General features: G+C 42.1%; 1 protein-coding gene across 1 annotated transcript in view; it reads left to right on the top strand.

Moving 5' to 3' along the window:
* Positions 1-26,559, top strand: part of LOC126457273 (general transcription factor 3C polypeptide 1) — a 368,859-nt gene that overhangs the window by 80,382 nt on the left and 261,918 nt on the right. Inside the window, exons 5-7 of the mRNA XM_050093437.1 lie at positions 6,226-6,472; positions 16,301-16,540; positions 26,369-26,540. Coding sequence (XP_049949394.1) covers positions 6,226-6,472; positions 16,301-16,540; positions 26,369-26,540 — 659 coding nt within the window. The remainder of the gene's footprint in view (positions 1-6,225; positions 6,473-16,300; positions 16,541-26,368; positions 26,541-26,559) is intronic.

Genomic DNA, 26,559 nt, shown 5'->3' with positions numbered 1-26,559 from the left:
CTCTCAGAGACCACACTACACATTGTTTTTGCTTCTGTTTCTTGCCTATTTCTGTCTCAATCTTTTCCAGAAAATGTTTTCCAGTTGATAGTCTGGAGAGTCCCAATGTACCAGGTTGTGGTTCGAGATCTCTGCTGCCTGCAAGACCTGCACAGATAGTTGTCATAAACTGTGATGATGTGAGGCATTTTCCAGTTACCTTGTTGTACAACATACTTGAATTTATTATCACCATTAGTATTATGTGGAATGACAACTTTCTCCACCACTTCACAGTTCGATGTTCAAAAGCCCCGTATGAGAGTCATTGGTCTGATAAGCCAACACCTAACTTGTTTTTATTATAGTCCACCACACAGGCTGGTTTTGACTTCTCTCTGCCTGTTGTATCAATAAACTTCACAATCTCAGCAGTGTGCCTTTTTACTTACCATGTGCACATTTCTTTTGTGCTTCCAACAGAATGCCAAGATATTTCCTTTACGCCAAAAAATTAGTTCACCTCGCTGAAGTTTCAGATATTTTATAACAGAAGGTAATCCCTGTCTAGATTTTCTTGTAGTTCCCACAAGAGCAGTTTTTGCAGCTTCCAGTTCTGAAGCAAGGCCTGGACTGGTGTAGAATCTGGCTGTAAACAAAGTGTAATCTTTTCATGACAGATTCCCAAGCAATATCTTTACGAGTGTCACTGTGTCAGACCTCTCACCTGCATAAACAAAAAAATTCCAGACATAACCTGTCTCTGACTCTGACAGCATGTACAGTTTTATACGATATTTATTTGGTTTCTGTGGCATGTACTGCTTGAAATACACACGGCCATGAAATTTGCACATGCCTTCATCAATTGTAATGTTTTGAGAGGATGTATATGCTCGCTGGAAATTAGCAGACATCATATCCAGGAGGGATCTCACCTTGTGCAGTGGGTCATAGGCAGCTTCTCCTTTTTTCTTAGCAACTGAATTGTCACTGATGTGAAAATTTCTCAAAATAGAAAGAAACCTGTCACAGCTCAGGATGTTTAGACAGAAATTACATGACACAACAGGATTCTTGGACCAGTGCTCTCGTATACAGGGTCCCACACTTAACACACATGTGGACTACAATTGTCAGAAACTTTATTATTTCTATGACAGTAACTCCTTTCCACTTTGAGAGCGAGCAGGTAGGGGAAAGGGACTTTCTGCTTCATAATTTCCTTATGCTTTGTTGTGCATACAGATTAGTTTGCTGCTTTATATGATTCACCATTCTGTCTGTAAGTAAACACAAAAAGATGTCTAGAGGTGTGCTGTTCTGGTCTAAACGGGTAAGGTTGCACTTTCCAGAGTGTCCTGAGAATGTATAGATATTTGGCACATAATCAGTAGTCATCCAGCTTTCCTTAGAATCGCTATGGTGCAAAGCTATTGGTCTCACATTCACCCTTGTCGCCCACATACTGCAGGTGTGGTATCAGTAGGAACAATGGCAATACATGCTTCTGAAGAATTTGGACACTTGCTCTCCTCGTCTGAATCTACTATAAAAGTAGTATTTGCAAAGAAAATCACTTACTACAATAGTTACATATTGAAAGCTCTTTCAATTGAAATCTGAATAAAAATATTGCGTATTTTGTTATCTGCATTCCTTACCTGAAGACTCAGAATCTTCTTCTTGAATATAGTCTACGTCATCATAAGAATCAAGCAAATCATCATCCTCTGAAAAATCGACATCACTTTCTTCAAACTCACGCGATAACTCATGAGCGATTTCATTGTCTGTCAAACCACGCTTCGCCATGACGACGCAACTGAGCACACAAGCAGCAGAATATTCCCACTCGCAAAGCCTCACAAAAAAAAGGAGTGGTTCTCCCTTGTCCAACATGCCTGCACCACCTAGTGTCAAGTACTTCAACTATAGCTTCTGATGCGCCTCCCAGACCATTTGGAGCCCTACATACAAGTAAAGGAAGGAAGGGGAAGATCGAGCACAGGCACCTGTAAAATTATGGGTGTCAGATTTTCGGGCTGGTCAGGCGCGCCCTATTTTTATGGGCATCAGCTCCTAAGTGTTAATGTAGATGAGTCGGAAAAACAATCCCATAATGTTTGAACACAGCATTAGTAGTGTGCTGCTCAACACGGTCACATTGATTAATATCTAGGTTTAATGCTGCAAAGTGATATGAAATGAAATGAGCACGTAGGGAAGGTGAATGGTCAACTTTAGCTTTTTGGGAGGATTTTAGGAAACTGTTGGTGATTTGTAAAGGAGACTGCATAGAGAATACTAGTGCAAACCCATTCTTGAGTACTGCTTAGGTGTTTGGTATCTCCAAGAGGTTCAATTAAAGGGAGACATCAAAGCAATTCAGAAGAGGGGCTGCTAGATTTTGCATGAGGGCCATGAAGGTAAGATAAGAGAAATTAGGACTCATACAGAGGTGTATAGACAGTCATTTTTCGCTTGCTCTTTTAGCAAGTGGAAGAGGAGAGGTACTCTCCTCCAAGCACCATACAGTGGCTTGTAAAGTATGTTTGTAGATATAGATATAAAATACAGATTGACAATAGCAAGAAAAACTTCTGTGAATTGGAAGAATACAAATTTAAATTTGGGAACCTTTTCTAAAAGTTTGTTTGTGGGGTGTAGCATTATGTGGAAGTAAAATAAATAGCATATACAAGAAGCGGAGATTTTAAATATGTCACAGAACTATTCTGAACATTGCAGCCAATAAAGGCATACTGAATCAAAAAACGGACTTTCTAGCATAACTTAATTAAAGTCACATCCTGAGGCATCGTGGAATATTTAATTCAGTAATATAGGGAGTAAGTGTATTGAGGAGAAAGGGGGGGGGGAGGTAAAAAAAGGATTTGATAGCAGATTAAAATGGATATAGGTTGTGTTAGTTGTGCAGAAATGGAGAAACTTGTGCAGAATGCACTAATGTGGGGAACTGCATCAGATGGTCTCCAGACTGACGATAACAACGATAATGCTACACCTAACACATAACTGGAAAACTGAAGGTGGTGACAAAAATATTAAGTTCTGTGCCTACCTCTATACTCCTTACGCAAAGCTTACCTGAGTTACTGCTACAATTTTCCTCTTGTCCAATTACATTTACAAATGGCTCATTCAAAGAACAACTGTTGGTAAACTTATATGTGCTCTCAGGTTTCTCAGATTTTTCCATCGTACTCTTTTCACAACATACTGTGTACATGATAGAAAGTACTGTGTTGCTTGGCACTTCTCAGAACGTGCATTCGTGCAGTTTTAACAGTAACCCTCTCTGTGACACACAATTCCTCTCTGTAGCTGCTGCCACTGGAGTTGAGATGGTATGTCTGTGACATTCTTGTGCCTACTAGACAAACCTTTGATGAAACTTGATAATCTTTGGACCTTCATTGTCTCTCATATTAATCCTATGTGGTAAGGGCCTCAGACTGGTGTGCTGTATTCAGAAATGGCTAAAAATGAGTGTTTTGTGAGTTACCACTTCCATAGGCCAACTACAGTTCTTTAGAATTCCGGAAAAAAAAGTCACCTTGTTGTCTGCCTTTCCTTCTATTAATTTTATTTGGCTGTTTCATTTTAAGTCACTCCATATGCATATACCTAGATATTTAGTGATTGAGACTGGTTGTAGTGATCGTACATCAATTGTGTAATTGAACAATAATGAGTCTTCCTGCCTAATTATGTGCAGTATGCTACATCTCCGATTTCCTGTATAATTTTTTGCCATGCAGTTCCTTTTATATAACTGTATCATCTGTGAACATTCTTTTGGGACTCTGTCTGTTGCAATAACTTTATGGGTATGGTGCTGTTAATTAATGAATGTTGTGAGAAATTCACATGTTATGTTACATTCAAACATGCACTGTAATTGTGGTGTGTAAGTAAATAATGAGTCAGATGCCAAAAAATGAAAATTTTGAGTTACTGGTGAAATTCTTTTGTAAACACGAAGGCCAATAACATATATTCTGATACGAGTACCAGAACAGAGGGAAACAGTGTTTACAGCTGTCAAAAAATGGCACCCATGTCTAACACCAACATCAGTGTTCAGAAAGTGAGTCGTGCGCCACTTTTCTGTTCTTTGCTAGTGTCTTGGCATGCACTTTTGTGGATTGCTGACAATTGAAGTAGCTCTGTGATTTGTTTGCAACTATAGGACATTGCTGGAGTAACTATTCCAGATACATAATAAATAATGTATAAAGACAGTAAACTGCAGCTAGAACTCCATCACCAAAAAGAAAAGAAAATTGTGGAGTCCATGGAAGTATGTACTGCTGCAATGTATTTACAAAAAGTTATTTCTCTTTCATTGTTAAGGTGCTGTGAAGTGTACTATTTAATGCAGCTCCCAAATGATAACTTTTGCATTCATGTTGGTGATAATCAAACCGGTTGCAAGTTTCTGCATGTGCGGCATGGGAGGGAATGAAATTGCTTCCTGTGTGCACAAAGTCTTTACATTGAAGTTACCTGTGAAAAGAAACTGATAATGTGGAGCAAAAGCTGCTGTGTGCAGAACAAAAATAAGATGACGACCTTTCTGTGGGTTTACGTAACAGCAAAATGTTACTTTACAGAAACAGAGTGCAAGTTTCTGATGAAAGGACACTGTTTTATGTCTTGCAATCATGATTTTGCTCACATTGAGAAACTAAACAGGCTAACTGCTTGGGAAGTTCTAAAAGGTATAGTTCGCTTCATCACTGAAACTATGCACAACACCATTCAGAGTAACTTTTATGCAAGAAACAGATTTTACGACTTTGCTGCAGCCTTCACTCGTGCACATATTTCAAAAGTATAGTATCAGACTGACTGCTGAATGGCTAGGGGTATTGCCTTTCACTCAACACTTAATGCAATTGCAGGATTCAAAGAACATAACATCTTGGAGGGAAACATGAAGCCTTCTGAACTTCAACAATTGCAGCTGTAATCACTATACTGTGAGTCTAGGTTGTCTGTAGAAAAGAGAAGAGATTTAGATAAAATGATTCCATTTGTAAACAAAGAGAATAAGTGGTTTTACCAGAACCTCGTGAAATGAATGAAAATGGCATGATGGCACTTGTATCATTATTATGTTGAAGCCATTGCATACAGAATGTTTTACTTTCTTCATATTTTGTATGATTTTGTTAATAAAATACAAACATGGCAAGAAACCTGTAGAGTTTTTGTGTTCATCTAGCAATCTCCAACTTTTATACTGCTTTTGTGTAAGTGCTATACATATATTGTTGATTATCTGTAAACCAGTTTTTTGGAACTTGACTCAGTATTTACTTACATGTCACAATTTAAAATACAGTTTATGTGTATTACTTCCTTTTGATTTTGGTATCACAAAATTCTCATAGTGTAGGTTAACCAAAAGGAAAATACTTGGAAAGTTTGTGCCGTGAATATTCTTGCAGTTTTCTTGTTGATTAATATTAAGGTAAGTGGGCCCTATATGAGGATGTGACTGGTTTCAGCCTCCTACCAAAACCAGATTGCATCAAAGGTTCTGTGGGGAGAATTATAACTTCCATTCAGTTAATGCATCACCTCTTAATGGTCTGTGTTGAGATGGCTGCTAAACTGTAACCTTCCTTCTTCTGCACGCCACATGTTCTGACTGACAAGTGGTCAGCATTTTTAGATGGAGCCACTGCTTTGCACTCCAGCAGCTTCTCAGTTGACATGTAGAACTTCGTTTATCTTGTTTGGGTCCTCAGAATTGAAGTCAGACACGCTATGTGGAAGTACATAGCATTTGGTTTAAAATATGAAATACTGTGAAAATTGTGATGGTGTTCCAAAGCAAGTAGACTCTATCCTGCTTCAACATATGCTTTGCTCCCAGCTTGATTTTACTTCTTAATAGCTACATCATATTATTCTTACATCTATATAATCTAATCCAAGTCATATGGTCCTGATTCTTTTGGTGGATGAATGATTGTTATTATTTCACATCGAAGTTGTAACCCATTTTACAAACTCCTTGAGTACTTGTCATTGTGTCTTGTCTTGTCTTTTTTCCAGCAGAGTTGTCAAGCATTCTATTGTATTCACAGTTATGTCTGATTTTGTCCACAGCTGGTGTGCTATCATCATCATTTCTTTCATTTTGTTTTTTTAAATTTTATATCTTTTTTATAAATATTGAATTTTATTAAATTGAGAAAATATTTGTAGGTATGGCAGAAAATTTGTGGTTGTTGGGAGCCAATCCGCTCGGAATGCTGCTCTGATGGGAGATGAAACAGATCCTGGAGTGGAACTCAGTCTCATGCATTACTGTCTTCTTGAGAGAATTGGGAGGTCACGCTATCATGGTGAAATAACCCAAGGGAAGATTAGTTTACAAGTAGTGGGAGAAGATCCAAAATCACTATTCTACCATAGGAAGTTCCTTACTGCGAACAATTTTATAACAAAGCAGGTAAATTAAGATCTTCAAATTATATATTTGCAATATATTACAGATCTTAATACTGTTTCTTAACAAAATTGAGAAATAATGATTAAGTTTAATGTGTCTTGATTAGTTCTGATGACACATGCATCTGTGGAATGATAATTGTATAGTAGAATGTGTGATACATTCCATGATAATGCACTTGACTCATGACAAATACGTTATGTTGACTTCAAGGAAGTTTTGTTAAGTCTCACTAGAAATGAAATGATTGTATGACATTTATTGGCTGGAATATCCCCTTCAGGGTTCAGCCACTGTATTGCAAGTATTTTTAGTTGATGCCACTTCGGCAACTTGTGTGTCAATGATTATGAAAGTGTTGATGAAGGACACACAACACCTAGTCCCCTGCTGGGAATCGAACCTGGGCCCCCTTGCGTGGTAGGTGGTAATGTTAGCGCTGCACTACGGAGGCGGACAGTCTCACTAGAAACTTCAATAATTATCACAGAGGATGCTTGCACTTTCACAACATTCCATAAGCTACATATGCATGCTAACTTTTAAGCAATGGTGACTGTCTCTGGATTGTATGGTTATATACCTACAGTCCATTTGACAACAAAAGTAGGCTTGACATTAATGCTTTGTGTGTCTGTGACAACCAAACGTAATGCAATTCTGTTTATATTTCTATCTCTCGAGGGGAGAAAAGTAAAATATAAATTGAACTCACATTCTGCCATGTCACACAAAGATGTATCAGGTTCAGTATCAATTTGAAGAAAGCTAGAACATGTCATGGGTATTGACGAGCAGCAAATGCACCAAAAGACACGTTTAATGAAATCTAAAAACTTTTTACCATTCACTGGAAAATCAATATAAATATACCCTCCACAACCCTCCCTCCCTCCTCCCCTACCTCCCTCCTCCCCTACCCTCCTTCCCTCCCTCCCACTTATTCCCACTCACCCACTCACCAGCCTTTTGCATTCCATGGTTTGAAGCTAACAGCAGCACTGCCAGCTGTCAGGGATATTCTCTCGCTCAATGGAGCATAGTACCAGTACATGAATAGGTGCTAAAGTGCACTACAGCAAGAACCATGGTTCACTTCCATTAGTTTTGTTCAGAAAAATAGAATTTTGTTGACTTTTGTTTCACTGACTTTTAGTTGGTCTTCTCTGAAGTCTGCAAATTTTTGCAAAAATGCCTGTTACTATATTGGTTGGAGTAGTTGGTAGTAGTAACTTCCAAGCCAACATCATAACTCATGATTTCAGTTTTTGTAGACAGACACCACCTACAACCATGTCAGAAAGCAGTTAAAGAATGCACACTGACAGCAAGTCCAATCAGGTGGGAGATTTTATGGGCTCTGACACAGGCAGCAGTGCCCAAGAACAATATCTCAGCTTCAGAGACATCAGTGCCTCGATCCTTATGTGAGGACCATGATATTGTGGTCTTGGCAGTGAATAAATGTCACGTAACTGTCATCCTCTCCGGACCGTTGTATGTAAGCAAGATGAACCAGCTGTTCGACTTTGCATGTCACATACTATAGAAGGATACCCTAATAAAGAACTTTAAAAGCTCCTCAAGTACAGCAGAATCTCCAATGTTGTGGCTGAAAGACTTTGTACTCGGGTACCTATTCCTACCAGGCTATACAGATTGACTAAATGTCATGAGGATAGCATGTCACTTTGACCAGTTGTTGGTAATACTGAGGTGTCAACATACAACTTGATAAAATATCTGGCTGCATAACTGATCTGTTTGGTAGGAAAATATGAGAACCACATCCACAATATAGAAGACTTCATTTGTCAGGTCAAGAATTTACAAGTTATACCATCAGGTACGCTCATGAGTTTTGATATGGTTTCATCCAACTGTCAAAGAAGGGAGTACTGTTGCTCATTCGTGAGAAACTGGAATGGGAACTTGTTGTTTTGTTCAAGCGTGTGCTCACCTCAGCCTAATTTTTATTCAGTCACCAATATTTCAAATGGACTGGTGGTGTCGCAATGGTTAGTCCCTTGTCATCCATTGTGACTAGTATTTTTATGGACAATTTCAAGAAGAGAGCACTCCAGTCTTCAGAGTTTAAACCTATATGATTTTGGGATTACATGAATGAAACCTTTATTATCTGGCCCCACAACACTTCATTACTGGATGTATTTCTACAACATCTATATTATCTTCATTCTAACACCAAGCTTACAGTGGAGATAGAGAAAAACTGTGAGCTACCTGTCCTGAACCTTCTAGTGTGAAGAAAAGAGGATGATACATTTGGGTCTCATTGTGTACCATAAACCTACACACGGACTTGTACTTACACCCCATCAGTTGTCGCCATCCTTCGCTAGTGATGTGCCTAGGACATTGGTCCACAGAGCACAAGCCATATTGCATTCAGACAGCTGTGGCATCTGTGTATCATATTCCTGCAAAACAGGTGTTCCAAGTGGAAGATATGCTGTGCTCTACATCCAGCACATCTTAGACTATTTGAGGAGCTGGAAGAAAATGAAGAACAAATAGGTATGGTCATCTTGCCATACATCACCAGAGTTCTTTGAAAATAGGTACGTTGCTGAAAAAACATAAAGGTTTGTAGCTATGGGAAGTCATACAGTGGATAAAACTTGTTGCACCATGAAAACTGATGCATCAATGAATGACACACATCTCCAGACCATCCAGAGAAATCTGCAGTGACTGAGTATTTTCTCAAAAAAAAAAATGGTTCAAATGGCTCTGAGCACTATGGGACTCAACTGCTGAGGTCATTAGCCCCTAGAACTTAGAACTAGTTAAACCTAACTAACCTAAGGACATCACAAACATCCATGCCCGAGGCAGGATTCGAACCTGCGACCGTAGCGTGAGTATTTTCTCAGTACGGGGTACAATATGGACTGCAAAAATATCAAAATTCTCTCACCAACATCTTCATGTTGAGTTAACTTATAAAAGCAATGGAAATTCACAGCTTCACAAATCAGATTAACAAAGAAACAGGATTTAAACTTAGCACATCATGGAATCCAGTGCTGCCAACATCATGGAATCCAGTGTTGGCAACATTAAGGCCCAGCAACCATAGAGAGGAGCTATTGATCATACAAGGGATGATGCTTTGGTGGTGATGTAGATATTCAGATGGAAATGGCAAGAATGGTCACACATCAGTGCAGACATGTATATCTGCTTGCGGCTTCCGACAGAGGATGCGGTGGGTGTCAATGACAGCGCACATTGTAAATGACAGCTTTTGCGAGTGTGCGGTTGCCCTTGTTTCATTCCCCCCTGTTGGGCCTGAGGCTTAGAATAGGCCCGAGATGTTCCTGCCTGTCGTAAGAGGTGACTAAAAGGGGTTTCACACCTTTCAGCCTTTAAGTGATGGTCCCCTATAGGGTTTGATCTCCATTTTTCAAAATTTTCCTGAAGAGCAAGCCAGTTGGGGAAGGGCGCCTTATATAGTGCATCGTGTCCATCGCGCATTGAGATCTTTATCCCACTTTCTCATTGTGGCATTGCAGTCCCACTCACCCTCCATCTCTTAAGTGAGGACACCTTCCTGGGTGCGTTTTCCTCCACCCACTATGCAGTGTCGTTTTCTGCGCTGACAATGACTATGTAATTCTTTGCAACTCATATCCAGCATGATAGCCAGTCCATTGTGGTGGGTCCACCATGTACCCTGTTGGTTGTAGCCCCCTCACTACACAGGGATCACTCTGCTGATGCCTGCATCGTTAACTCTCCACGTATACCAAGGAGTAGGTACCCATCACCCTGGGGCATCAGGACTCCCGGAAATGGCCATCCTGCCAGATGGCCTTTGCTATGGCTGGGTGGTGCCCGTGGGGAGGTCCCCTGGTTGGAATGGGTGGCATCAGGGTGGATGACACACGATGAAGTGTACCACGTCATCACTTGCTGGTGATCAAACGCCAGCAGTCTCTAAGCATTCCAAGTCTCAGTAAAATGCAAGGAAGTATGACCCTAAATCGTTCCCCTCCCTGGCCGTACCATGGGAGGAATGCCAAGCTAAGGATGGCAGCGAACCTTATTCACCCCAGTACCTCATATGTATGAGAGCTGAAGGGGACTCCTTTGCCTCAATGAAGCCTCAGTTTTTTGTAGAGCATTTAGAAGACAAGTTTGGTGAGATGGAGGGCTTGTCCAAAACGCGGTCAGGGTCAGTCTTGATAAATACAGTATCCTTTGCCCAGTCACGGGCATTACTTGCTTGTGACAAGCTGGGGGATGTTTCCGTTACCATCATGCCTCATAAGAACTTAAATATGGTCCAGAGTATTATATTCCACTGGGACCTTCTTTAACAGTCTGAAGATGAGCTGTGTGCCAACTTAGAACACCGAGGAGTTCATTTCATCCGGCACATCTATCGGGGTCCAAGGGATAATCAGGTTGCACCGGTGCCTTCATCTTCGAGGGTGACACATTATCCGAGTAGATCAATGTACTGGTCTACCGTTTTGATGTCAAGCCATATATCTCTCCCCCAATGCGGTGCTTTAAGTACTGTAAGTTCGGCTATATGTTTTCCCGCTGTACTTCCAGCATCACATGTCGAGATTGTGGACGTCCATCCCATCCCAATACTCCATGTGCCCCGCCTCCCATCTGTGTCAACTGCTGAAAACATTATTCCCCTTGCTCACCAGACTGCAGGATTTTACAGTGGGAAAGGAAAATCATTGAATACAAGACCCTGAATCGACTGACCTACACTAAGGCCAAGAGGAAATTTGTGCACCTACATCGTGTGGCTATGACCACCTCTTGTGCTGCCGCTGCGAGAACAATTGTAGCCCCATCAGCTCTACAAGCTCCAGTCGGCTCTCAGAGCTGGAAGACCACACCTGCCCCCTTGATGGTGGGGGGGGGGCACTTCATGCCCTGTTGCTCCTGCACCACCTACCTTGGGAGCACTGTTCCCCCAACCATCGGGGACACCAGTCCCCAGTTCTCAGCTGGAGAAGCATAAGTCTTCTTCGGCTCCTCTCACTAGGAAGAGGTCCCTTGGGTCACTCCCTTCCCAGGTTTCTGCTAGTGGGAAAGATGACACCCGCCAGTGGCTGAAGTGCCCAAAAGCAACTGGTCGTAGGGCTTCACGATCATCCTCAGCCCCGGATACTGAATCAGTGAAGCCCTCCCAGCCAGAGAAACCCAAGGATCAGCAAGAGAAATCCAGAAAGACGAACTCCAAGCCCAAGGGAATTGAGGTGGCACCCACACCACTGCTGCCTACAAGCTCTGCGTCTGAGGATGAGGTGAAGATTCTGGCATTCACTGAGGACCTAGATCCCACCAGACCCTCAGACACAATGGATACAGCCTGTTCAGGAAATAAGTCGGTGGCAGCAGGTGAACCTGAGGCGTAGACTGCCTCATTGAGTGTTTCACACCTTCCCAGTCTCATGATCACGTCATCCTCCAGTGGAATTGCGGTGGTTTTTTCCACCACCTGGCTGAGCTATGACAACTGTTAAGCTTTACACCTGCTTTCTGCATTGCCTTCCAGGAAACCTGGTTCCCAGCAATTGCGGACCCCTGCCCTTCATGGCAACTGGGGATATTACAAGAACTGTAGTGAATATAATAGTATGTCAGGTGGAGTTTGCGTTTATGTTCTGAACTCAGTATGTAGCCAACCTGTGCCCCTTCAAAATCCTGTTGAAGCTGTGACTGTCAGGATACGGACGATGCAGGAAATAACTGTCTGCGACGTATATCTCCCTCCAGATGGTGCAATATCCCTGAACATATTGGCTGTACTGATCGATCAACTCCCTAAACTTTTCCTACTTTTGGGAGATTTTAAAGCCCATAACCCCTTGTGGGGTAGCCCCATGCTTACTGGCCGTGGCAGAGATGTCGAAAATTTACTGTCCCAACTCAACGTCTACCACTTATATACTGGGGCTGCCACACATTTCAGTGTGGCTCATGGTAGTTACTCGGCCATTGATGTATCAATTTGCAGCCTAGGACTTCTCCCATCTATCCACTGGAGAGCACATGATGACACTGTGTGGTAGTGACCACTTCCCCATCTTCCTGTCACTGCCCCGATGCCATGCCCATGGATGCCTACCCAGACGGGCTTCAAACAAGGCATGCCGGGAAGCCTTCACCTCTGCTGTCACCGCTGAATCTCCCCCACGTGGTGCCATTGATGTTGTCATTGAGCAGGTCACTGCAATGATCGTTTCTGCAACGGAAAACACAATCCCTCATTCTTTAGGGTGCCCACAACAAAAGACATTCCCGTGGTGGTTACCGGAAGTCACTGAGGCAATTAAAGAGCGTCAGCGAGCTTTACAGCGGCATAAGTGGCACTCTTCCCTAGAGCACCTTCCCTGCCCACGTTCACCAGCTTATAAAATGACAGAGAGGTTTGTGCCGACCATTGGGTGCCATATGTCATCTTCCCACGTCGGGACGAAGATCAGACGTCTTTTTGGGACCAGACCCCAACGGCTATCACTGGCATTAACATCAATGGCGTGTTATCTACTGAAACAAACGCAATTGCCAAGCACTTTGCTGAGCACTACGCTCAAGCCTCTGCATCAGAGAACTACCCCCCAGCCTTTTGCACCCTCAAACTGCGGATAGAAAGGGAAGTCCTCTCATTCACTACACTTCACAGTGAATCCTATAACACCCCATTTACGGAGTGGGAGCTCCTCAGTGCCCTTGCACATTGCCCCAAGACAGTTCCTGGGCCGGATCGGATCCACAGTCAGATGATTAAACATCTCTCGTCTGACTACAAGCGACATCTCCTTGTCGTCTTCAACCAGATCCGGTGCAATGGTGTTTTGCCATTGGAATGGCAAGAGAGCACCATCATTCTGGTGCTCAAACCTGGTCAAAACCCTCTTTATGTGGGTAGCTACCAACCCATCAGCCTCACCAGCTTTCTTTGTAAGCTGCTGGAACGTCTGGTGTGTTGGCAGTTGGGTTGGATCCTGGTGTCACATGGCCTACTGGCTCCATGTCAGGGCGGCTTCTGCCAGTGTCGCTCTACCATTGATAATCTTGTGTCCCTTGAGTCTGCCATCTGAACAGCCTTTTCCAGACGCCAACACCTAGTTGCCATCTTTTTTGACTTACATACAACACGACCTGGTGACATCATATCTTTGCCACATTGTATGAGTGGGGTCTCCGGTGGCTGCTCCCGATTCTTATCCAAAACTTCCTATCGCTCCGTACTTTCCATGTCCAAGTCGGTACCTCCCATAGTTCCCCCCTTCTTCAGGAGAATGGCGTTCCACAGGGCTCCGTATTGAATACGTCTTTATTTTTAGTGGGTATTAATGGTCTAGCTGCAGCTGTAGGGCCGTCGGTCTCACCTTCTCTGTACACAGATGACTTCTGCATTTCATACTGCTCGTGCAGTACTGGTGTTGCTGAGCAGCGCCTACAGGTAGCCATTGAGAAGGCACAGTCATGGGCTCTAGTCCACGGCTTCAAGTTTTCAGCCGCAAAGTTGTGTGTCATGCATTTCTGTCGGCGTCGCACTGTTCGTTCAGAACCAGAACTTTACCTTAATGATCATCCACTTTCTGTGGTAGGGACATATCAATTCTTAGGGCTGGTTTTCGATGCCTCAGCTAAGTGGAAGTACTGGCAGCACCTCAATGCCCTCCGCTGCCTGAGCAACACCAACTGGTGTGCAGATGGCTCTACGCTGCTGCAGCTCTACAGAGCCCTTGTTCAATCCCGCCTTGACTATGGGAGTCTGGTTTACAGTTCGGCGGTGCCCTCAGCATTGCATTTACTCAACCCAGTGCACCACTGTGGTGTTCGCCTAGCGACGGGAGCTTTTAGAAGGAGTACGGTGACCAGTGTCTGGGTGAGGCCGGAGTCCCTCCATTGATGGTTAGGCATGCACAACTGCCTGCCAGTTAGGTTGCACATGTTCGTAGTTCACCTGTGCATCCGAATTACCGTCTCCTTTTCCCAACCACAGCACTTCACCTCCTGCAGCGGCAGCGCAGGTCAGGGCTTACGATTGCATTCTGCATTCACTCCCTTCTGTCTGAACTGGAGTCCTTCCCATTAACCAGCTCTCATCAAGGACCACTCATGTACACCTCCATGGTGTACACCTAGGCCGCAGATTCTTCTGGACCTTTCACATGACCCTAAGGACTCCATTAGCCCTGCAGCTCTCTGCTATCACTTCCTCTCAATTCTCGACATTTGCTGGGGCCATGAAGTGGTTTACACCAATGGCTCAATGGCCGATGCTCACGTAGGCTTTGCGTATGTTCATGGAGGGCGTATTAAAAAGCACTCCTTGCCAGATGGCTGCAGTGTTTTCACTGCAGAGCTGGCGGTCATGTCTCGTGCTCTTGAGCACATCAGCTCATGCCACGGTGAGTCAGTTCTCCTGTGTACTGACTCCTTGAGCAGCCTACAAGCTGTTGACCAGTGCTACCCTCGCCATTGTTTGCTAGCATCCATTCAGGAGTCCATCTATGCCCTGGAACGGTCTCATCATTCACTGGTGTTTGTGTGGACCCCAGGACATGTCAGAATCCCAGGCAACGAACTTGCCGACACGCTGGCCAAACAGGCAACGCAGAAACCAATTCTGGAGTTGGGCATCTCTGAAACTGAGCAGCATTTTGTCTTATGCTGCACAGTTTTTTGGCTTTGGGAGATGGAATGGCATAACAGCTCGCACAACAAACTGCATGTCATTAAGGATACTACGAATATGTGGAAGTCATCCATGCAGTCCTCTCGCAGGGAATCAGTTGTCCTCTGCTAGCTCCACACGGGCCATATGTGGCTAATGCATGGTTACCTCCTCTGTCGCGAGGACCCACCTTGGTGTTGCTGTGGCTCACAAATGATGTTCGTCCACCTGTTGCTGAACTGCCTACTTTTAGCTGCTCTGTGGTGGACTTTTAACCTTCCCAGCACCCTACCTTTGGTGTTGGGTGGCTGTGCCTCAACAGCAGTTTTATGTTTTATTCGTGAGGGTGGGTTTTATCATTTGATTTAAGTTTTAGCACATGTCCTTTGTCCCTCTGTGTCCTCACCCTAGTGCTTTTAGGGTGGAGGTTTTAATGTGTTGCAGAGTGGCTGGCTTCTCCTTTTTATTCATGTGGTCAGCCAGCCATGGTAATATGCTCTCTTGTTTTGATCTATTCTATATGTTTCTTGCATCTCTCTGTGGTTTTCTTGTCCGATTTTGTCCATTTTAGTGTTTTTTGCCCTTCTGTCATTCTTGTGGTTTTTCTCCTTTCTTCCAGCTGTGTTTTGTATGTCTCGATTATTCGCTGTTGGGCATTGCATTTGGCACCTTCACCCTTGCACATTTCCTACTTAGACTGGTTGAAGCAAGAAGCTTTAGTCATAGCTCAGCAATGTGTTTCTCACACCTGAAGGTGTCAATCAGTTGCACCAAGGAAATATTGTGGGAAGTTCACCATGACATTTGACTTTTCACCCGAGAACAATTCCTGGAGCTAGTCCATTGGGAAAGCATTGTGCATCGTTATTGTTCATGTAGACAAAATTGTTAGGTAAAGTGTGGACACAGAAGTAGCTGAGTGTGTTCCTGTTATAAAGCCTTAGCATGAATTCCTTCAATCCACTGTTCCTGTGTTCTTTCACCTGAGCAGGCATACCAAATAATTAATATTGCTGCATATTCCTGACATGTCAAATCATGTATTATACACAAGTAAAGGCATGGTATATGTAGGGGAAAATAAGATTCATTCAGTTGTCCATAAATTACATATTATGCTGATCACATCCAATGAATTTCAGGTTCATCACTTGAAGACAGGAGCACAGAATTGTTCAGGAAGCTTATTACACTTGCCTCGGTTCTACGTGGAGCGCAAACCAAAAGCTTTGTACTTAACAGAGAAAGTAATTGAAATTTTAAAGACCCGGACAAATTATATTGCTGAATATGATGAAATAAGACAAGAATTACGACTGTCTAATTCTCTGAAAAAGTTATTTAAGACCTTTGATTTTCAGAAATTTGTGAGAACAGACCAGGTAAGTGTAGTGTGCTGTGTGAATTTTTAATGTGAAACTAACACCAAAAGATTTTCCAGTGTGTGGTTTGGTGAATTTTGTTTGAAAGTGGTTTTACTTGTAGTAAATATATTGTTCCGTTATTGAAAAACATCTTTGTGAATGTACGGTTTTATTCTAAATATTGTCCAGTTGCATAATTTTAAAATATTTAATATTTTAGAGTGTCCATGACATAGTGAAGAGTAAAAATAGATGTAGTGATGTCATAATAATAATAATAATAATAATAATAATAATAATAATAATGGCACTACCAAACAGAAACAGGCTAGGGACCAATTGTATCCCCAAAAGAAGTGTTATCTTGTGTCACTATCCTACAGTACAGGGTCAAAGTATGAATATTACACACTTCCTCCTGCTTAGACAAATGGCGCAAACTGTTTGAATTTTTTTGCATTTGATGTGGTCTATGGTAAACCTTAAGAGGCTTATTGAGGCGCCGTTAGTTCCTGGGCAGTTCGTCTGAAAACACAAAAAAGGTGGTTTTTTTTTTTACCAAAACCAAGCTGCAGATTTCAAGATGACTATTTACAACAAATGGCTGAAATTGTCTACATCTACATCTACATCCATACTCCGCAAGCCACCTGACGGTGTGTGGTGGAGGGTACCCTGAGTACCTCTATCGGTTATCCCTTCTATTCCAGTCTCGTATTGTTCGTGGAAAGAAGGATTGTTGGTATGCTTCTGTGTGGGCTCTAATCTCTCTGATTTTATCCGCATGGTCTCTTCACGAGATATACGTAGGAGGGAGCAATATACTGCTTGAATCTTCAGTGAAGGTATGTTCTCGAAACTTAAACAAAAGCCCGTACCGAGCTACTGAGCGTCTCTCCTGCAGAGTCTTCCACTGGACTTTATCTATCATCTCCGTAACGCTTTCGCGATTACTAAATGATCCTGTAACGAAGCGCGCTGCTCTCCGTTGGATCTTCTCTATCTCTTCTATCAACCCTATCTGGTACGGATCCCACACTGTTGAGCAGTATTCAAGCAGTGGGCAAACAAGTGTACTGTAACCTACTTCCTTTGTTTTCGGATTGCATTTCCTTAGGATTCTTCCAATGAATCTCAGTATGGCATCTGCTTTACCGACGATCAACTTTATATGATCATTCCATTTTAAATCACTCCTAATGCGTACTCCCAGATAATTTATGGGATTAACTGCTTCCAGTTGCTGACCTGCTATTTTGTAGCTAAGTGATAAGGGGACTATCTTTCTATGTATTCGCAGCACATTACACTTGTCTACATTGAAATTCAATTGCCATTCCCTGCACTATGCGTCAATTTGCTGCAGATCCTCCTGCATTTTAGTACAATTTTCCATTGTTACAACCTCTCGATACACCACAGCATCATCTGCAAAAAGCCTCAGTGAACTTCCGATGTCATCCACCAGGTCATTTATGTATATTGTGAATAGCAACGGTCCTATGACACTCCCCTGTGGCACACCTGAAATCACTCTTACTTCGGAAGACTTCTCTCCATTGAGAATGACATGCTTCGTTCTGTTATCTAGGAACTCTTCAATCCAATCACACAATTGGTCTGATAGTCCATATGCTCTTACTTTGTTCATTAAACGACTGTAGGGAACTGTATGGAACGCCTTGCGGAAGTCAAGAAACATGGCATCTACCTGTGAACCCGTGTCTATGGCTCTCTGAGTCTCATGGGCGAATAGCGCGAGCTGGGTTTCACACGACCCGTCTTTTTCGAAACCCATGCTGATTCCTACAGAGTAGATTTCTAGTCTCCAGAAAAGTCATTATACTCAAACATAATACGTGTTCCAAAATTCTACAACTGATTGACGTTAGAGATATAGCTCTATAGTTCTGTACATCTGTTAGACGTCCCTTCTTGAAAACAGGGATGACCTGTGCCCTTTTCCAATCCTTTGGAACGCTACGCTCTTCTAGAGACCTATGGTACACCGCTGCAAGAAGGGGGGCAAGTTCCTTCGCGTACTCTGTAAAATCGAACTGGTATCCCATCATGTCCAGCGGCCTTTCCTCTTTTGAGCGATTTTAATTGTTTCTCTATCCCTCTGTCGTCTATTTCAATATCTACCATTTTGTCATCTGTGCGACAATCTAGAGAAGCAACTACAGTGCAGTCTTCCTCTGTGAAACAGCTTTGGAAAAAGACATTTAGTATTTCGGCCTTTAGTCTGTCATCCTCTGTTTCAGTACCATTTTGGTCACAGAGTGTCTGGACATTTTGTTTTGATCCACCTACCGCTTTGACATACGACCAAAATTTCTTAGGATTTTCTGCCAAGTCAGTACATAGAACTTTACTTTCGAATTCATTGAACGCCTCTTGCATAGCCCTCCTCACACTACATTTCGCTTCGCGTAATTTTTGTTTGTCTGCAAGGCTTTGGCTATGTTTATGTTTGGTGTGAAGTTCCCTTTGCTTCCGCAGCAGTTTCCTAACTCGGTTGTTGTCCCATGGTGGCTCTTTTCCATCTCTTACGATCTTGCTTGGCACATACTCATCTAACGCATATTGTACGATGGTTTTGAACTTTGTCCACTGATCCTCAACACTATCTGTACTTTAGACAAAACTTTTGTGTTGAGCCATCAGGTACTCTGTAATCTGCTTTTTGTCATTTTTGCTAAACAGAAAAATCTTCCTACCTTTTTTAATATTTCTATTTACGGCTGAAATCATCGATGCAGTAACCGGTTTATGATTGATGACTCCCTCTTCTGCATTAACTGTTTCAAATAGTTCAGGTCTGTTTGTCACCAGAAGGTCTAATATGTTATCGCCACGAGTCGGTTCTCTGTTTAACTGCTCAAGGTAGTTTTCAGATAAAGCACTTGAAAAAATTTCACTCGATTCTTTGTCCCTGCCACCCGTTATGAACGTTTGAGTCTCCCAGTCTATATCCGGCAAATTAAAATCTCCACCCAGAACTATAACATGGTGGGGAAATCTACTCAAAATATTATCCAAATTATCCTTCAGGTGCTCAGCCACAACAGCTGCTGAGCCAGGGGGCTTATAGAGACATCCAATTGTCTGAGCCTGCTTTAACCGTGACCTTCACCCAAATTATTTCACATTTCGGATCTCCATCAATTTCCTTCGATACTATTGCACTTCTTATCGCTATGAACACGCCTCCCCCTTCACTGTCCAGTCTGTCTCTGCAGTATACATTCTAATCTGAGTTTAGGATTTTATTACTGTTTACGTCTGGTTTCAGCCAACTTTCTGTCCCTAGTACTATATGGGCGTTGTGACCGTTTATTAATGAGAGCAGTTCTGGGACCTTTCTATAGACGCTCTTGCAGTTTACTATTAGCACATTAATATTGTTATTCCCTGTTGCATTTTGCCTACTCCTACCTTGCCGCGTCTCAGGAGGCGCCTTGTCGGGCCTAGGGAGGGAATTCTCTAACCTAAAAAACCCCCATGTGCACTCCACACGTACTCCGCTACCCTTGTAGCCGCTTCCGGCATGTAGTGCACGCCTGACCTATCCAGGGGGACCCTACATTTCTCCACCCGATAGCGGAGGTTGAGAAATTTGCACCCCAGATCTCCGCAGAATTGTCTGAGCCTCTGGTTTAAGCCTTCCACTCGGCTCCAAACCAGAGGAACGCGATCGGTTCTAGGACCGATACTACAAATAGTTAGCTCTGATTCCACCCTGCGAGCGAGGCTTTCTGCCTTCACGAATTCCGCCAACCGTCTATACGAACTGAGGATGACCTCTGAACCCAGACGCCAGGAGTCATTGGTGCCGACATGAGCAACAATTTGCAGTCGGGTGCACCCAGCGCTCTCTATCACTGCCGGCAGGGCCTCCTCCACATCTCGGATGAGACCCCATGGCAAGCAGACAGAGTGAACACTGGCCTTCTTCCCCGATCTTTCCGCTATTTCCCTAAGGGGTTCCATCACCCGCCTAACGTTGGAGCTCCCAATAACTACTAAACCCCTCCCCCCGTGTGCCTGCTCAGACCTTGCTGAAGGAGCGGCCACATGTTCACTCACAGGCAGAGCGGGCGATGCCACACAGCCAGCCTCAGTATTGACCCTCCGACTCATGCGCCATGAACGCCGCTGAACCCACCACTCCCCTTGGGGAGAGGGTGGCCCTACCGCGCCCAGTACCCGCGAAGATGTCTCGACAGCAGGGACAGTGGGTGAAGCATGTAACACCTGGGGTGTACCATGTGACACACCAGAGTCCCCACTGCCGCTACACTCTGAGGCAGCAGCCTGAAGACGGCTGACCGCGGCCATCAACACACTCTGCTGTTCGCGAACAGTGGCCAGCTTCTCCTGTGTCCGTACACAGCAGTCACACATCCTATCCATCCATTTGAGTTTTAGTCTCAGAGTTCTATATATTACGGGCTTTCCAGATTAATATTACAATGTTGTGTATCAGATTGTTGTTATGGGCCCACTTGATGCCCTAACTCCAAAATCTTCCCTCTTTCATCCAAAGCTACATGAATTATGATGGCAGAGGTGATAAATAATGAAAGCACATTACTCATGTAAAGATACAAAAGTATGTAACACAAATGTTAATAAAAAAGTCATGACTAATCGACAAACAGGAGAATGAACACTGAGAAAGTGAAGTCAAGCGTCATGATAAAAAAATAAAAGTGTAAAACATTCCCAGCAGCTAGGATAGAAACTTTCTTTGGAAGGGGCAATAGTGAAAAAGAGATATTATGAGGAAAGACAATTTATCTCTGAGAGATGAAAGCAGTAAAACAGAAGGGGAAGGGAGCTGAAGATGTCACTGCAAACAGCAAGAAAAAATGAGTATGAGAAGACAATAACAACAGTTAGTACAAGTGGGAGAGTAAATATGAGAGGCAGGAAACCAACACAGAGGCAGAATACAACGACAATGAACACAGTCTGGGAAGCAGCCTCTAAGTTTAGGAGAACGGTATGGGTGGAGAAAGTGAGACACAGTGTTGTCATAAGAGGAAAAAAAAGTATATACATTGAGAAGGGGCATGTTTCAAAAGTAGTGGTTGATGATAAAACTGACGAAGGGCAAGAGGTTTTTGCAGAAGAAACCTGCATAGAACAGGCATAATTTGGAGGTAGGACCACAGATGTACTTGGAAAGGAGATTTGTGACTGGGTAAGCATAGGCTTAACACTGATGGAATCACTCTTTATGTTTTGTGAGTAATAGGAATCAGATGCAACTTTACATAGCATGTGTCCCACAGAGCTCTGGGAACTATCAGTGTACATAGTCTGTGGTTACCAGTTTTGTTGTAATCATGTCAACATGCAAAGCTGCAAAACACTGCTTTATCATTGGTAATCTCTGTCATATGGTTTGGATGACTGATTATAAATCAGAAAAAACTGCCTTTATGAATATTAATACTTACTTTTTATACTCTTCTCTGATTATGGCAAGATAAAATGCACTCATGCATTCATGTCATGATGTATTCCTAAGATGCTGATCTCAAACAGTCTTGAAAATTTTCTTGATATTATTATCCATTTTCCAAGATACAGAGGTTCATAATTACCCTACTTCTACTCATAAAACATAAAGGTAAAATCTGGTGTGAGGTGAAAATGTAGTTTCAAAGTGATTTAACTTGGATAAATATGTTGTAAAGTGTTTATGTGATCATCAGAATGGTTCCGTTAACCCCATGTTGTAGTACTGAAGCACATGCAAAATTTGTGTGCAATGCAAATCCAGCCTGAGGTGTAAAATTAGTTTTGTGTTATTTCAGTTTCGAATAAGTAAACTATCAAAATTTTACTCACCCAAGAATTTCTTTTCGTAAGACTGAAGTGACCTGCTGTGGGATGGAAAAGAAGAGAACCAACTCAAAAACGCTCCTGTCAGACCACAAAAAAGGCAAATATGCTCCTGTTTAAAAGACTCTGACTGAAAAGTAATGTACATGACATTCTACATTTATCAGCATCTTTAAAAATTTTCCCAAAAATTTTGTCTTATACACATAGTAATACTTTTTTATGCTTAGAGAGGAGGAGACAGTAACAGTGGGAAAGAGGCAGAAAAGTAATAAATACTGGATGATGGCAGACTTCTGTTGTAATATAGGAAGTGTGACGGAGACAGTGGCAGTGTGAGAGAAAGAGAGAGAGAGAGACACAGAGGTAGTGGAAAATAGTTGCAGTGACAGAAGATTGCAAGGAAGAGAGTGAAGAAGACACTGTCAGTGGGACAGGAATATAGAGAAGAATGAAGTGGAAGTGGGTGAGAGCCAGTGATAATGAGAGACAGAGTCAGTGACAATGAGGAAGATAGAGGTAGTGACAGTGAGAAGAGATTGCAACAGCTGGAGGAATGAATGAGGTAGTAGCAGTGAGAGAGAGCAAGAGAGATACAGTGACAGTGAGAGATGCTGGTAGGACAGAATGGAGGAAACTGTGGCTGTGAGACAGTGAGAGTTATAGAGACACAAAGAGGTAATTACAATGAGTTGGGCTGAATAAGTGACTAGAATGGGTAAGTGGGATTGGACGGATATGATCGGCTTACAGTGATGGACTAGTGGGTGTGAGTGAATTACCGTTAGGGGTGCTTGTGGGAGTGAGAGGTGAGCTGCATGTTTTGACTGTGAATATGTTTGCATACCAAAGTTTATGAGGAAAATTTTAAAGATGATGAGGAAGGTAGAATGAGGTGGCTGACAACCCAATTTTTAGTCAGATCTTTTAAATAGGAGTATTCACCTTTTTGTTCTCCAGTAGGAGTTTATTTCTGCTGCTATTCTATCACTAAACTTCTCCTCTAGAGTTTGACCAAGCGAAGTGTGTCCCAGTGTGAAACTATCATGTTTTTGGCCTAAATGTTACCAAACACACCCTTTACAGTCAGTTATGAAGAATAATAAGAACTATGTGCAAACAGTAGAAAAAATATGAATGAGGAATAATGGAACAGTTTATTTTTAACTTTACAGTATTTATATTGTCTTGTCATATTTTGCCAGTACTCTCACGAGGCCTTCATTCCTAATAAATTTGTATTAATTCTCTGTGACTGACAGAAATCCTGATTGTGAAAATCTATTACTACTTCCTAATCTTCCACTTGCACCAAGTTCCAGAATAACTACCTGCCTCACACAGTGTTCAATAATGTGGTCGGCTGTATTTCATGACCCAGGTGTAATCTTTGCTTAGGCATAGTGTACTTAATTTCTATCATTTCAAACAAGTTTTTGTACTCTTTCAATAACATTAGCACTTCCTCATATTACTCAAAAGTGGAACTCTAAAATATGGAATTTAAATTACAGTATAACCCCAGTTAATTGAACTCGGCTCAACCAAAACCTGTGTTATCTGAAATGGCTCCAAAAAGACTTTACTCATGGAAACAATACAAGGCAAGAATGTGCTGGGCTGCAGTTAGCGCCAAGAGATGAATGCCTGGCCAGGAGTTGGTTCCCCACCCACTGACTCGCCATTCCAAACAAAGCTACACTGCCAACAACAGTTCATTTGAGTGGTTGTTTCTTTCCATTGCATGTGAATTTTTGTGCTATGCAACTAACAGTGAAGTACAGTAGGCCTATACTGTATATTAATGTACCGTAATCCTAAAACTGTAATTTCAACTTTAATGAAGAACATAAGCATACTGTACAAATAGGGACAAAACTTTCAAACCTTTCAAAGTGACATACAATACAAAATACTGCAGTACATATTAGATGTTTTGCTTTAAAAGTCTGTCTTTTTAAGTATTCTCTGTGTGTGCGTGCCCGTGCGTGCGCCCCCCCCCCCCCCCCCCCCACACACACACACACACTCTCTTACGTCAACTCTGTTCAGTTAAACTACTCTAAATTACGTCTACTCTGTTCAGTTAAACTACTCTAAATTTTCTGTTTTACCAAGCAAGAATATATATAAAGATTCACTGTTCTCATCAGACTTTGACCACTCACTAAAGTGCACCATATAAAAAAAGCTGGAGTCATATATCTTCCACTACGCCGTACTTCCAACACCCTAGAGACATCTCTGTGGAGTCCATCCGGAATACACTGGCCGAAGCAGTGACCAATTTTTGTCCAAAGCACTGGGCGAGTTCGTTCATGTTTTCAGAAGGGGAGGCCAACAGTGTTTCCCTCCTTTCAGCCAGTCTGCAATGACAGAATTGAGGCACACATTCTGCAGTCTTTCTCAAACAATTTTATGGAAACCATTCAGTAAAAAATTTCATTTCTGCATTACTTATATCTTTATATATCAGCTTCATGACATGCCCATCAGTGATATTTGCATAGAAGTAAGACACTGTGCCAAATTCAAAAAAGTTTGCAACAATAGGGGTTGCTATGATTTTGCATTGGGTGCATATTATATATTATTTTGCTGTGTATGAAATTTAGCTAGCATACTGAATTTTTCTGTGGACTTGGATGGAGGTCTCTATCTGTCACCAATCTCGAGAAAATTGATCTGATGTAGCATATTTATTTGCAACCAAGTGCGCCAACAATAAAGTCAGAGTGAAATGTCCACAACATTCCCCATGTTTCATAAATTGATTGAGATATCGAAATGAGATTTTGGCAAATGATAGCACTGAAAGAGGAGAGTATTATGTCATAGGGTTATTATGCAAAACTTCATTATCTACCATGTTATTCCACTAACTATAACTTTTTCGATGAAAGTATGTAATTTTTGAGGGCCATCTACAGCTGGTGAAATGAGAAATGCTATGGGGTTTGGAACAACATAAGCAAAGGCATTATACATTTATTTTTGTACTGAGGATGTGCTTTTTCACAAGCTACTGGCCTTACTTTTCTTCAGTTACATGCTTAATAAACTTAATAATCCACTGTTTGAGAATTGTCTCGCACTTGCATCTGCACAACGTGTTAGTGAAGTGACATGTGTAAACTCCACTGTGTTTTGGCAAAAGAAGCAAATTCTAACATGGTAACAAGAGAAATGTGTAGCCTTTACTCAAAATTCGCTGTTAATGACACTTCTCTGAAAGTTACAAATTGTTAGCAAACCAGGTGAAAATAAGCCGTTGCTTTTGTTGCATTTTCAGCAGGATTAGTTTTAGATACTCACCAAAGCAGAGAGGACAGATCTTTTTGAATGGTCACCATGAAACTGTGGGTGTGGAGAGTCACCACTTAATATTAGCAAAAAAAAGTGAAAATAGGCTCCGGTTTAGAACAGCAAACAGCCCCCCCCCCCCCCCCCCCCCTGCACTACTGCTCTCCCAAAGCCTGCCCTGCTGATGGCGCACCTACCGGCCATATTATTTTGGATGAACTGTACTAGACACCACCTTGTCCAGTGCCAACTTTTCTTTTATTTAGTTGCTCTGGGTTTCTACACCTTATGTGTGCACAGGAGTGTACACACCACAATGAGCAGCCACAAAAGTAAATGTATTGAGAAGAATGAATGTAGTATTCATTTATAGAGGTTTTTTCCATTCACTGGTTCTCAAAAAGTACTTGGAATGGCTTTCTTTTAAAATAGCCAGGCTTTTTGGTATATTACTTGTTCAGTATTAATGTTCCATAGGTGCGGCATTTCATTTCACAGAACTAATAATACTGTTATATCAGGTCTTTATGTAACATAAGTGATGTAACCGTCTCACTAATAATCAGTGTGCCGTTTGCATCACTATTTCTTGAAATTTAAACTCGTTTCTAATTACTTGCACTGTTTGCAGCTGTACAGAATGAAAAGCTTGTCATCAAAATATATTTATTTTCTGTGTCATTTAAGAGAATCCCTTACCGTGCTTTACATCCGGATGCAAAACCAAGTGAGTGGAAACTCAAAAATAATGATAAGGAGAAAACTATACGAGTAATCCAATTGATAGATCCAGATATGAATGTGCAAGACCTCTGGGCAAAAGACGATGAATTTGAGGAACCAGAAGATGGTAACACAGGTATTTGAATCATAAAATT

Source organism: Schistocerca serialis, chromosome 2, assembly GCF_023864345.2.
Source record: "Schistocerca serialis cubense isolate TAMUIC-IGC-003099 chromosome 2, iqSchSeri2.2, whole genome shotgun sequence".
NCBI classification, from domain to species: domain Eukaryota; kingdom Metazoa; phylum Arthropoda; class Insecta; order Orthoptera; family Acrididae; genus Schistocerca; species Schistocerca serialis.
Note: the sequence above shows the minus strand (reverse complement) of the source record. Positions and strands in the feature narration are given on the sequence as shown.